At 35.0% G+C, this 15,181-nt stretch overlaps 1 protein-coding gene across 1 annotated transcript in view; it reads left to right on the forward strand.

The window, feature by feature from the left end:
• Positions 1-15,181, forward strand: part of HSF5 (heat shock transcription factor 5) — a 34,703-nt gene that overhangs the window by 815 nt on the left and 18,707 nt on the right. Inside the window, exons 2-3 of the mRNA XM_046677491.1 lie at positions 4,464-4,838; positions 12,945-13,042. Coding sequence (XP_046533447.1) covers positions 4,464-4,838; positions 12,945-13,042 — 473 coding nt within the window. The remainder of the gene's footprint in view (positions 1-4,463; positions 4,839-12,944; positions 13,043-15,181) is intronic.

Here is a 15,181-nt window from a genome sequence, read left to right on the forward strand (position 1 = left end):
AAGAGTCCATAAGCACTTAGTTCCTTCCATGTGCACGAGCAGCCAAAGGGACCTTCATCAGCTTCCTTTCTGTTCTTCCCGGGCCCTTCCTGAGCTCCAAGCCTCCATAGCCATTGCCTCCTTGAGACCCAGTGTCTCCGCTTGGAACATCTAGAGTAAGTAGCTCTCTGTCGAAGCGCTGGGTCTGGAGGAAACACAGAAGAGTCTCCTTTGCCCTAATGGACAGCAGAACAGAGTTACCATAGGGAGTGAGAACGTGGTGAAGGTCAAGGTAGGAAGGAACACAGTCACAGCGAAGAAAACTTAGGAAGTGTCTACCAACCAAAGGAAAGTGAACAAGGTACCTGAAGTGGAAGTTTGTCCTTGAGACATGCCACCTTCCACCCATTGACACATCTAAGAAATCTCGGAAGAAGTGTCCCGACAATAATCATGTTTTAGGTTCCAAGTAATGTATAGAATGACAGACATTATTTATATATCTTAAGATCAAAAATATAATCATATTCTTTATTTTTACCAGATATTGTTCCTATATAGAATGAATTGGCTAAACATTTCTTTCACTGTAGCTAATTACAGCTGATGCCTTCTTAAGGTGTTATGGTTAGACAAACATAAGGCAAAGATGATTTTCTTTACAGCTGTCAAGTTTTAGTTAAGAATTTTAGTTCACATTTACAGCCTTTGAATTTTTCACTATTGGCTACAATATTTCAGTTTTGAAAAAACTTTGTATGTATAAACCTGTATTTACTAAAAGTGGAAAAACTCTCTGTCATAGAAAATTATTTTATTAACTTGCTTTCTGATGTTCTTCCCCTCCTCCCAGGAAGGTGAGGGCGGCAATACTCCCTTTCTCTGTTTAAAGAGTCCATGATATGAAGCAATATACGAAGAAAGCAACAGGATATAATAATGAGAATTCGTTCTTTGCCTTCAACTAGGAGAGTAATAGAAACATTTTCAGTATGTTAACATGGATTTAACAGAAAAATGTCTGGGTTTTTTTTCAGTTTTATGGGAAACCTTTTAAATATACAAATAAAAGTAACACTCTGTTCACTTTAACCGAGGCCCAGGGTTAGGAATGAAGTAACACTTTGTTCATTTGGAATTTAGAAGATAAGGGATTAGGTTGTGTTTCTGTGGAGTTTAGAAGATAAGGGATTAGGTTGGAGTTCTAGTAACAAGTTGGAAAAATAGCAGTGGCATAGGAATGTTCTAAAGGAATTCTAAAGGAATATTAAGCCACTTCCGTGTGATGGATGACCATTGATTTTGCTGGGGAATCAAATGGGGAAAGGCAATGGAGACAATACCATGGCGTATATTTGGCAGAATCTCTGACATGGATATTTGTTTTTCACGTTGTGTATCTGGTGGGCATAAGGAGAAAAGACTGGAAAATATGTTCTTGGGGGAAATAGAATAACCACCTCAAACAAAGAAACATGCGTATATGCATACATAAAAATCAACTCTTGCTCGCTTTTTTCTCTTCTCTGATTTTCTTTTTCCTTCACCTATCTTAAACCCAGTTGTGTTCTAAGGACACAGTCCATTTTAATAAAGGAAATACAGGGGTTATCTAGGTTCTGATTTTCTTCATTGATAGTTCAGTTGGTCAGCATTTTAAAGATTATTTATTAAAATATTGTAAATCTAATTCATACTTTTTCAGTATAGATAATACATTAATCTATAGATACCTAGATTATTGTAGTTTTCATGCATGTCCTGTTTTTTGCCATTCTACCTATTGGTATATGTAGGAGGTGTGTCAGGTGTGGATTGTCTACACCGTAGGCTTGGTTCACTAGGGAATTGTGTTACTGGTTTGGGTGGAGTGCAATTTTAAGTTCAAGAATACTGGCCCAATTTTGTTTGCTTTAATTCCGTGTTCTAAATCCTGGGATCTCCTGTTTTTCCTCAATTTTTATTCTGCTTGCATCTTGCCTTGGTGATAGGCCAGACTACGCTGCTGCTTCTTAGTTTCCATTTTGTTTTCTGTGTTCTACTTCAGCTTAAGGTTTGAATACTTCTGTCTCTTTTACAGTAGAATCTTCTGTTTTAGGACGTAGTTCTCTTATCTAGATCCATTGAGCCAGCTGTCTTGTTCACCTTTCGAGAATGTACTTGGTAAGAAATGTAAGGATCACATGTTTTCCCTTTTTTTGTTTGTCCACTTTTGTTATTTTGTTTTTAGTAGCAATTTATTTTACGACATTTGTTAAAACTTTCTAAACTAAGTAACAAGTCTGAGCAGTAGATAATCTCTCTTTGCCTGGGGATACCAAGTTCTCAAGTGGCAAGTTTTGGGCAAGAGGCAAGTTCTTTCCTGGGGATTGATCAGCTCCGATTCGCTTATGTAAAAGGAGTAGAATCTTTAAAAACAGGAAGCCATCCTGCCTTACATTTCCAGAGTTCTGGGTTTAAACTTTGCCAAATACATCTTAAAGATGTTCTGAAGACATACAGGTGATGTTCTGTAAAATTGGTCAGAATAGAACCTTATGAGGTAACTCTTAATCAGAAGAATAAATAAGAGTTGAACATGTTTTAGTTTTTTATTTTAAAATACAAATTTAAAGGAATGCCCTTCGAGTCCTAACAGTGTTCTTATGTTAGCATAAAGTGTGTAAATGTTTGGCCATCAGTCAGAGGTTATCATGATAGAAGTAGAATTTATATTTTAACTCAGATATAAACCAGATTTGAGAAACCAAGGTAGAGAATTCTTTAATTAGATGCTTAAGTTATTAACAATCTGAAAATTCATCCACAGCTTAACCCAGTAGAGGGAAGAAGAAGGATTAGTGAGTGAGCTCTTGCACGCCATAGCAATATGTAGTTTTAGCATGTAAAGCATCCAGGGAAAAATGAAGTGGTGGGTAGTTTGGGACCTCAGAGACACCTGTTGTGAAAACCAAAAAATGTTTCTTTAGATCTTAAAACAAAGGATTGTCAGTGGTGAGTTCAAAGTGTGGATACGTATGAATTGCTAGTCAAGTAGCATAAAAATGATTTTTTGTACTTTAAAGGAAAAAAGGAAGAGTAGTTTTTAACAGATATATCATTTGAATACATTCGATCTTCTGAACTAAGATTTTTTTCCCATTAGATTTAAAGCTCTTGATTTCCAGGGTTCCAGAATGTGTGTATGTATGTTTGTATGATTTGTTTATTTGTGATGTTAGTGCTTTATTCTTTTTTTAAAATTTTTATTTTTAAGAGTTTGCTTGAGCAAAAATTGATTTGAATCAGGCAGTGCCAAACCGGAAGTGGTTAGGAGCACTCCCTAATGCTTTAGAGGAAATTAAACACCATAGAAATAGAATGAAAGATGTGTAACATGTTGAATCGATTTACAGTTTAAATATTTGGGAAAGTAGGTGTTTGAGTGCCGTCTTTCATTTTGTAGTTTAACAGATTAGTAGCACATAAATTAGACTTTCTCCTCTGGATTAGTTTAATAAAACAAATTGAAAGGAATTTGTGAACCACATAATTTAATACATAAAGTTCTCCCTAGGAATAAATTAGGTTAGCTTTCTTTATATTCAAGAGCCACAGTCTGTAAAATAAGTCCAGCTTGCAACATTTGTAGTTTCCTTTTCCTCATTACATAGTATTGCCCTTTTCTCTCTCTTCCTCATCTCCACTTTTTAATTTCTTTCTGCCTTGCTAGATAAGAGAAAGCAAATATCAGAATCTCTGGGACCAAGTATGTGAATTTTTAACAAACTCTCCAGGTAATTGAGATGTAAATCAATGTTTGAGAGCCACTGATATCTAGAAAGGGACACTGCTAGAGATACACTGAAGAAAAGACGACCACAGAGAATTATTGATTGATTTGAGTAATGAAGAAGAGAACTAAGTCAGAGTTTTCAAGCCTGACTTTTCTACAAAGATTGTCATTAAGAAAAAAATAGAAAGAGAGCAAAGAATCTGTTTTTGGTTTGTGTCATAATTCTTATTTGTTCCACACATTTCTTTTATGTATGGTTGAGTGCTTATTTTCATGCCTCTTATTAAGATTCTTAAATGATTTGAAAAACTGAATGGAATTTCTAAAACTTCTAGGAAGTAGCTTACAGATTGGAAAAATCTGGGTAAATCAATTGAGGTAAAAGGTAAGATGACTGAATCATCTATAAAAGACTTTTAACATTGAATATTTGATTTAACATTAGAGTTTGGCCACTTTGTCTCTCAAGACAGTCATATTGAGAACCAAACACAAGTTTATTTAATTATTTTTTCAGCATTATATGTGTAATCTCATATTCTGGTATCCTAACTTGTTTTTATCAAAACTACCTTTATGTTGTGTTAAAAATGGCTGAGAACCTAACATCTTCATAGGTGAAGAGTAGAGTTTACTTTACGACTTTTGGTTTGCTGCGTCCAGCGGTGTAATGTAAAATTAGTAAATGTGTTCTTCCTCTTTTATGCAGGACCAGTGGCTGTAGGACAATTCCACCGGTCATTCCGGCGAGATGGTTTGTCTCCTTACTCCTACGTATCAACTTCATCCCACAACCACAGTACTTTCCCTCTGAAAGGTTTAGATCGGACCTCGATTCCTCCTAGAACATGGCAGAACTCCCTTGGAATGCACCCAGGACAAGTGGAAACACCTCCAACTTTTTCAGATAAAGGGGTTCCATTTCCTGTACTGCAGAGGTTTCCAACTGAGGTTACCTATACCCTGCAGCCCAGCGCCACATCCGTACACGTTCAGCAAAGTCCTCAAACAATGGTCAGCTCCTCCCAAAAATATAGTAACTACACACCCTCAGCGCAGTACTCCCAAGCCTACTATCCAACAGGTATGAGAAATTCAAGTTCAGTGACTTCTCTTAAGGTACTTTATAATGAGCATTTCTATATTTTTAATGCATTTCTCCATGCTTAAATAAAAATAGCAATATGCACCTAAGAAATGTCAAAGCTTTCTCATCAGGACCTATTTGTAAGCAATATATAAAATTTCATTGTGTTCTTAAGGATTGTGAAAATTCTGTTGGTGCATAAAGATGTATATTTTTAGTGAAACTTTTGTATCTTCAAAGCATGTCCTAGTAATAAAATTAAGACTTAGTACACCAGAACCCTGCCATAACTCTGCTCTGGTGCAGTAGTTTTTTTTTTTTTTTTAAATGTTTATATACATATATATATATATTTTTTACCTTTATGAGTGAGATTACCTTATAATGAAATCATTTTAGTATGTCAGTAATGAAGTTTAATAAAAGAGCATACTCTCATCATTTAAAGCTAAATTATATTCTTTTAGTGAAAATGTGATGGTGTGGTTTGACAGTGCAGTCCCTGAGTAGTAGCAGAGAGAAGGAGAACCTGGCAATGACAGCTGACCTAGAGCTCAGCCTAGGGCATTAGAAGACGTATTGGTAGATCTCAAGCCATTAATTGGGCATCCTTATGATAGTGACCATCTGTTTAGCTTCTCAGGTGGGGGTGTGTGTGTGTCTTTTTTTTGCAGAGGAATACATTTTTTGCAAGATAATAGCCTCACCATTTCGTTCAAATGTATTTTCTACTTTGCAGAAGCACCATAGCGGTGGTGTGTGTTTCATCACGTACTGTGCTTTACACAGAGTGATGAAATGGGGCAGGAGAAATAAGGCAAGGGTCAAGGCTTTCAGGAAAAACCAGAGAGAGAAGAAAGGGGCATTCCTTTGCCCTACGAATTAAGACTCTTGGAATATTAATTTTCTCAGCTATGTCGATACGGAAGCAAATCTCTAGAGGTGTTTTGTTAGACCATTTCTCCCAGGCGGGATGGAATCAAAAGCTAAAATAAGTAGAAGGAATGTAAATTTGATAAAGGAATTAAAGAATTTGTTGTAAAAGTTGTAAATCTGGTAACTGTTCTATTTGTAACAGTATTCACTATTTTCTGCTTGTAACATCCAAATGTATTCTTTTACTATTGACTCATTGCATTCTACCTAAATATAGCAGTAAAAGGGATTGCCTTATTTTCCCAAAGCATTTAAGTTTAATAATATTAAAATAATAAAACCAGAGTTCAAATTAGATTGGATCTTTTAGATTTTAGAACTGCTACTGTTTTGGTGGATGGAGTTGGAAAAGAGGAAGGAATTATATGGAGTAAGGATGGTTTAGCATTTTTAATCATTTTGCCTATTAGAATGTAAAAAAATTTTTCTATCTTCTAATAAGGTAAAAAAAAGGTTGAGAAAAAGAAAAAGCTGGATTTTTCCAGCTTTTGAGAGGCCTAGTATTTTTCCAGATTTTCACCTACTTTGAAGAACAAAAATATCTGTGTGATCTTTAAAAATAGAAGATGACTAATTTCATGTTATATGTCTTATGTATAGCAACAAATAGGGTCAGATTTTTATGAATGAGGAGTTTAGTCCAATATTTTAATAAACAAATTAGGCATTGCTATCTATATTGTAATTCTGGCTGCATTTCATGTATATAGAATATACATATATAGGGAGAGACAGTCTGTGTCTTCCTTATACTTGCTTTACATTCTGTAGCCTATCAACTGGACAAAACCCCTACCTTGCCTCCTCTTACCAATAAACCTTTCTCTTTCCTTTCCTAACCCCCCTCCTCAAACTACTAAAGACTCAAAAGCTTTAGTTGAAATTTGGAAGGACTGCAGCAGAGAGATGTAGAAATGTGCTTGGCCTTCCATTTTGGAATTTTGGAGGCATTTTCCTATGGACGTATTAAATCTGTTGGTTAGGTTCTGTATTACTGTTTGTCTTACACTTAAGGTACAGATGGTTACAGTCTAGTTTAGGAGCCAAACTAGCCTGTAGAATATTGTTTCTATGGGAAAACGTATTCCACGGTCAAAACAATCCTCTTGGAAACTTCTAGTTCTAAGTTTCATGAGAACCATTTCTGTATTGTGTACCAGGAAACACTACAAATAGTTAATATTATTCATTCGTTATAGAAATAGTTTGTTAAGTTATTGTGATTTAGGATATGTTGTTTTAAAAATATTTTATCTTAGCTTGGATGTGAATTTATAAATTGGAAGCTGTCTCCAAGAGTTCAAGGTAAGGACTAGGAAAGAGACATTAAAAGAACAAGTAAGTGCTGCTGATGTTTTGATAATGTACAGTGCATGTGAAATAGAGTCTTGTGTTACCTGAATTTTTGTTTTCTTTAATAGGGATAATTGAAATGACTATAGTTTCTGAGGTTATGAGAATAAGAAATCTCGTGATGACTTTTGAAACATAGAGTGTTTCTGCTTTGAACATTCTGAAGTACTATATAAACAAAAAGTTATATTGTTAAATACAAAAGACCTGATATGGAAAGAAAGTGCCATAAAAATACTGTACAAGTACTTGATTTCTCCAAATTTTAGGTGAAGAAAGCAAAATGTAGTGAGCAATTTAACCAATATTAAGTGGGTACCTGTTTATGAAGAGCATTGCAAATGACTTTCCCAAAGTTAAATAAAATACCATTCTCAGAGGCAGGGTGATAATCGTTCCCAAATCAGGTTCTCTAAGTCTTAAGAAAGTACCTAATTTTAGAATAATGGTCATACTGGAATCCTTTCAAAGTGAACTCTGTGAGTTGAGGTGTGGATCAAATTTTAGTAAAAAACAACACCCGGCTTTATTTAAAAATTAGTTATATTGAAAATAAACTTGGTTCTGGCCTTCAAATAATAAACCCAGTAAATTTTGAATTTTGTAGTATTTCATAAATTACTAATTCTCTAGTAGAGCCAAACATTGAGACTAAAAAATTGTTATCAGAATGACTCATAAAATGACTCATCTGAATCATTTCTTTCCTTTCACTGCCTAGCTCATTTACATTTTTTCCATTCTTATCGTTCCTTCAAGGACAAATGTTATAGATCCAGTATTAGTTGACTCTTTAGTCTTGCCTTATCTTGAATTCAGTTGTTTTCCTTTGATATTATTTTTGCAGTATGCTCCTATAAGTAATTTCCCTTTTTTATGAAAAAATTCATTTTAGACTTTTTTGTTGTATTCATTCTCTATGTCTGAACATACATAAGAATATTCATATATTCATATTCATGTATATAAAGAGTACTGTATTGAGGAATTGTTTTCTTTTGACTAATGTTATAATGCTGAATTGACTCAAAATCTACTTTGCCTTTTTTTAGTTACATTTTAAGCTCAAAGCAATGATTAGCAATTTGTAGCTGTCCTTCATCTCATATTTTATTTAACAAATATTTATATAGCAATCACTGTGATCTGTCCTGAGTACTTTTCAAATATTAATTCATTTAATCCTCACATTATAAGATAGAGGATGTAATTTTTCTTATTTTATAGATTAGGCAACCAAGGCAGGCCTAGGGAACAGACCCAGACAAACTGATGCGCGTCGTTTATTTTGGCCACTGTGCTCTGCTGCCTGCCTGCCTCTCGTACAAAGAGGGACTTTTTGTTTTGTTTTGTTTTTCTTTTGAGAGACTCTTTCCTGGTATATCTCTTCCCCAGAGTTAGTTATTCCCAGATAGAGCAGACAACAGAGATTGGTGGAGGGGCCTACCATTCTGTGTTGCTGGAGGGAGTGGGACTGCCCTGGGTTATTGACTCAACATGCTCCAGCTGCTGGAGGGGGAGGTTCAGCTGGGGCCTCCGAGGAGTGGGGCTGCCTCTCATTCATTTCTGCATCCCCCTACACCTAGCATACTTCTTGGCTCTGATGGGCCCTTAGGAAACAATTTATTGAATAGAATGAAATAATTTTAGTCTCAGCTTTGCAGTTAATCATCTGACGTGACCTTCGGTGGATTATTTCATGTTACTCAGCCTCAATTTCTCTTTCTATAAAGTGATGATAATAGTTTGGGTAAAGGATTAAATGAATTAATGTATGTCAATGGACTTTATAAAATTTAAAACTATTTACATATAAAAGATAAAATATTTTAAAAGCTGTCTTACAAATGAGCCTAGATATAACACTTGAAAGGCTAAATAATTTGTAAGAATATACACTTCCCCCCAAGGTAACATATGGTATTTTTATTTTTTACTGAAAAATATAGTATCATTTAACAATTTTTCTGAATTGACTCAGGCCAAAAGGATTGCTTATTATTGTTTTAAGGTACATTTAAATTCTAAAGGTTTGATCTTTAGGCTTCTAATCCTACATAATGTACATAAACAAATATAGGATCTGGATTTATAAGAGCTTTCAAATGCTGTTACTCTTGTGCTCAAGTAGCCTGTTTTGTCAGTTTCTCTGAAAAGGCTTGATTTTGTTCTTATGGAAAGAGGGGTTTGGCATAGATACACCAGGAATTTTCTTTAGCTACCAGAAGAAACTCCGCAAAAGCAAAATTATATTTGCCTTTCTTTTTGTTGAGGTGAAATATGTATAACATAGACTTTACCATTTTAACCATTTTTAAGTGTACAGTTCTGTGGTATTAAATACATTCACATTGTACTGGCATCACCACCATTTGTCTCCAGAACGTTTTCATCTTCCCCAACTGAAACTCCGTACCCATTAAGCACTAACTTCACATTCCCCTTTCCCCCCAGCTCCTGGCAACCACAATTCTACTTTCTGTCTCGAGGAATTTGACAACTGTAGAACCTCATATAAGAAGAATTATACAATATTTATCCTTTTTTGATTGGCTTATTTCACTTAGCGTAATATCTTCAAGGTTCATTGATAGTGCAGCATGTGTCAAAATTTTCTTCTTAATGCTGAATAATTTTCTACTGTATGTATGTACCACATTTGGTTTATCCATTCACCTGTTGATAGACACTGGGTTGCTTCCACCTTTAGATTATTGTGAATAATACTGCTCTGAACGTGGATGCACAAATATCTGTTCTGCTTTTGCTTTTTGGGTGTATACATTCAGAAGATCTTTTCTTTACCTCACTATACATGAAGAGATGTTGGGGTTCTAGTTGCTACAGTAACTTATCTTGAAATTAAATTTGCTATTAAGATGTTTTCCCTTTTGAGTATTTATATTGGGCGTCTTCTCACTGTTGACACTGTACTACTCTGGAGTAGATTCAAGTCCAAAACATTTAAATTATATATTTATGTTACCTCCACAGGATTAAGTGTGTGAATTTGTTTTCCTAATCTGTAGTGGAAATGAAAATTTTTACCTTGAGATAATGTTTAGTAATCCTGTATTTTTTGATTACCAGAATTGTTTTTAAAAATATCAACTCATATTTATATCTGAAATAGAATTCTGTCCATTATTTCGAGTTTTTTATTCTACATGCAATTTAATACCTTAAGTGAACACTGCCTTCAGGAAGACACTGGAAAATCTGTACGCAGATGAATGTGTCTTAGGATGTGGTGATAAACTGTTTTATAAATGTTAGTGCTCTCACAAAGCTTTCATAATACACACCAGCCAGGTTTTCATAGTCAGTAAGCTCACTAATGCTGGCTTTATTCTATTTTGTTGACTGTACAAAGTAGGACTGCACTGGTAAGGAAATAGCCATTGAGGAATCTTTTTGGATTATCTGTTCAAGTCCTCCCTTTCTTCATGCAGGTACCTTTCTACTTTCCATATGTTACTGGACTCTTTAAAGGATGTTCACTATTTTGCTATTTCCTTAGATACCAAATCAGCTATTGACTATACATTAATACATTCTCTGTTGTTTTTACCAACTATTCAAAATGTATACCCAGTGAAGTCAGAACATAGCCGTATCAGAAAAATAAAGCTAATACCTTTCGGTGATTTATTTGTAATAAAACACTGTTTTATAGTGCCCTGATGGGTGAAAACCTGCAGCTCCTGACAGACTTTTCCTGCCGCTAGGGGGCTAGGTTTTCCTTAGCTGTTAAAACTCTAGAAAAAAGTCCTAGTTTTTTTTTCAGAGTTTTGGCAAACCCTGCAGACCCCATTTTGGTGTTTTGCTTTTTGGATTTAGCTTATTTCCCAGGATATTTGTGAACCAAATTCAAATCCAAGACATTTTAATAGTATATTTGAATAATCTGCAAGGATAAAGTGTAAGCACTTGTTTGCCTAACCTATATTGGAAGTGACAAGAGCTTGAATTTTATGTTGCCATCTTAGTAATATCTGGCTTTTTTAGTCACTGGAATATTAAAATGATATAATTCAGAAAACACCAAGCCTTATCTTTGTATCTGAACTATAATTCTGTCCACTATTTCACATTTTTCCTTCCATGTGGAAAATTTAATGCCTTAAATTGCGCATGATATAATAAGAAAATCTTTATTTCTAGTATACCTTTATGAACCTCTGCCATTTTAAAAATCAGTAGTCAATGGAGAAATAGGGAAGTATTTCAGTGAATTTTTACAATCTTTAGGCTAGTTTGCTTTCAAAGGATTACAGAATGAGATTATTTAATATGTTAGCACACTCAAAACATGAAAAATGTGGACATAAAAAGAGAAAGTTGCCACCTCCTAATGAAGACACCTTAAAGATACTCAGGAAAATAGAGTTCTAGTAAAATTCAAATGTGATGTTTTAGGAAGAAGGAAGGATTAAGGAAGTATTGGGGTCTATTAAAGAACATGTGCTTTGGAGTTTGTTTACTGCCTCTGTTGCTAATAGCTTTGTGACTTTTTGGCAAATTATCTTAACATCTCTGAGCTTTATGTTAATACTTCATTCAATTGTTGTTTGGATTGAATGAGGCAATATATGCAAAGCACCTGGTACTGTGCCTGGAACATGGTAGGTGCTAGATATATACCACCCTCTGTGTAATCTAAAGGTGTGATGTTATAACGGATTCTCATTTGTCTGGAGAGTCTCTGGAAAAGAGGAGAGTTAACCTATTATTAAGACTGCATTGTGAGTATAACTATCCCAGTACAAAGAGTTCTATCTTTTCATGGTATCCTAACTATAAAGTCTGGAAAATGTATTTCTTTGTTAGTTAAAATAATAGCATGGTAGCTATTTATGTATTGATTGCTTACTGTATGCCAGTACTATTCTGAGTGCTTTTATGCATATTAACTCATTCATTCCTCACAACAAACATATTAAAGAGGTACTGTTATCTCCATTCTAATACAATGCAGAAACTGCGGCCCAAATCGCTTAACCTTGCTTAGGTTTATACACGGCTATTAAAATTTTGCATCTGGGCTCCAAAGCCAGGTAGTCTGGCTCTAGGATCTGAACGCCTAACCACTTAGTTAAAACATTTTTTGCACAGGTTTCACTGGACGCATTGTGTAATGGTAGGAATGTTTGGAGAGTATTTCATACTTATTTTATCCCAGAACACAGCCTCCTCCAAATGTTTGTTACTATTAAAATGATTGAAACAATTTTTTTGGAATTCCGAATTTGTTCTGATATTTTCTGCAAAAGGAAATTACTTTCAATAAGAATAAATGTTTGGTTAGAAAGGTAACAATGGGGGGCCAGCCCCGTGGCCGAGGGGTTAAGTTCGTGCACTCCACTGCAGCGGCCCAGGGTTTCGCTGGCTCAAATCCTGGGCGCGGACATGGCACCGCTCATCAGGCCACACTGAGGCGGCATCCCACATGCCACAACTAGAAGGACCCATAACTAAAAATACACAACTATGTACCTGGGGGCTTTGGGAGAAAAAGGAAAAATAAAATCTTTTTAAAAAAAGGAAAGGTAACAATGGTTAGGTGCTAAAGAAATCATTTCTAAAAGTAGACCTGACCCTCTTAAATGACTTAAAATTATTACCCTGTTGTTTTCAACAAATAATAGCATCTATTATTTGGACTAAAGCATCTAATTGGACTAAAGTCATTTTCTTGCACCCACAAAGGGAAGCTCTTGGAATTTTTCTTTCTAAGTTGAAAGAGGGGAGAGTCTTGAATGCTGTAGAGGTTTATTTTGGTTGATGACTTTTCTATGTTTGAATTTGTTCCAGCTGTGCTACAGTGCTGCTCTCCTTCTACCCACATGGATGCTCTCAGTAGTTGTGTCACTCCCACTGCCTCCTCCTATGCACACTGCAACTACTTCCAGGTAAGAGTCTTAGAACAATGGACATACTCTGTGCATCAGGTGCAATATTATTGGCCTTGAAGAATTTCAAAATATAATTTTTTCTTAATGAGTAGCCAGAAGTGAACTGTGGATTATGCCCTCAGTTTTCTCAATTCTAAAGAAAGAGAGTTGATATAAATGATGTCTGAGGATTCTTCTAGGCCTGCACTGTCCAATACAATAGGCACTAGACATGTGTGGCTATTTAAATTTAATTAAAATAAAATTTAAAGTTCATTTCTCAGTCATACTAGCCACATTTCAAGTGCTCTATAAGCTCATATGGCTAGTGGTACCAAATTGGACAGCACAGATAGAGAACATTTCCATCATTGCTGAATGTTAGTTTGAACAGTGCTGTTCTAGGCTCTTCCATGGTAAAATTAATACCAGATGAACTCCAAAAGTATGTAAGTCACCCAATGACAGATAATTACTATTTTTTTTAAAGGAAAAGTGATATCAAAAATGAGAAATTTAAGGGGTGGTTCCCTTTAGCCCCCATGTTGTGAACCCTGTACTTCTATTATCTTCTCATTATTTATTAGGAAACAGTTGCTTTGATTTAATGTTTCAAACTGCTATTTCTAGGATAAGATTAAATTCCATGCTTTGTGTTTTTACGCTATGATTGTTTAAAGATTGGAATTATGGTTTGCCTCTGATACCATGTAAATGATTTCTGTTCATAAAAGAATATCTTACTAGTGGTATTCCAATACTCAAAATAATGTTCCTTTTTTTTTTTGAGAAAATCTATATAGAAAGTCAAATGATGATCAGATGGTTGTTTGAAGAGTACAGATTCAGAGCAAGGGGACATGTCCGCGCCCAGGATTTTTAGTGGCAGATATCATCAAGCATGATAGTGCAGTCTGTTCATCTTCACTAGGGGGACACATCTATCCCACAGATTAGGTGCTCTCGTTTGTGGATCCAGACACTCTCTCACCTGGATCATACTGGAGGTACTCAGACAGTATTTATATCTTGATTATGTTTATGTTTTAAATAAATCATTTAAAACATCTTTAAAGACCTTTCCTTACTACAAAGACAAAACATGTTCATTATAGGAAAATAGAGATAAGTAGACATAAAATTTTAAAGTGGGAAAAAAGTGAAAGTATTTCAGATGCCATTCTGGAAATAAATGCAGTTTAGTTTAGTTGCGCTGTAGGTGTTGGTGAGAGTGTGCATGGATGGTCAGTGTATTGTGATGGTGAAGAGAAGAACTCTGGAGTCGGGCAAACCTGGGTTTGAAACCTGACTCTGTCAGTTATTTCATCACGACTTGGCATAAATTATGAAGTTTCTTTGAACTGCAGTTTCTTCATGTGGAAATGGAGATTATCACATTTTGTAGACCTCTTATGAGGAATAAATGAAATAATGTGTGTAAAACACTTTACATGTGCTTGGCACGTGGTAAGAACTCAATAAATGGTGCTATGGTAAAGTAGCTTGATGCTTAAACCATTTGAATTTACATTGTTTGGCGTTAGTGTCCTTCAGAATATTGACACAATCTTTGTAGTGTGTTTGGCAACATCAACTCTGTGCAAAGCTCTGCATTTGGCAGCATCAACTCATTACATGTTTTATTTAATCATTACTTTTCAGTATTTTATATTCGTAGCCTGAGATCATTGATCACAAAACACGTAATTGTCTACTCTGTGCAAAGTACTATGTATAAGAAAATACATCTTAAAGTATCAATTTAAAAGTGACAGCTATTTTTAACCTATTGTTTTATTATTAAAAAGAAACAATCTCAGGAACCAAAGGACATTCCATATTCCATCCATTTTTTCCCAGATCATTTGGAACAGAATATCAGTACCTCCCCCTGAATCTATAGAAGCATTGGTGGACTTGTGAGCATCCTGTGTTTGAAATTTCCTTACTACATTCCTAAAACAGTCTATGATAGATACAAGCGATGTTTTTGTCTGTCAACCTTTATGGAAGAATGTGGTATATAGACATTTTCTCAGCAAATAGCTATTTGGGTACTATAGCTTTTTGATTTTGTATACTTTAACCCTGAGAATTATTGGTCCATTCCAGTGTTAAACTTAGCATAGAGGTTGACATGTAATAGTTGCTAAGTAA

This window comes from Equus quagga, chromosome 11, assembly GCF_021613505.1.
Source record: "Equus quagga isolate Etosha38 chromosome 11, UCLA_HA_Equagga_1.0, whole genome shotgun sequence".
NCBI lineage: Eukaryota > Metazoa > Chordata > Mammalia > Perissodactyla > Equidae > Equus > Equus quagga.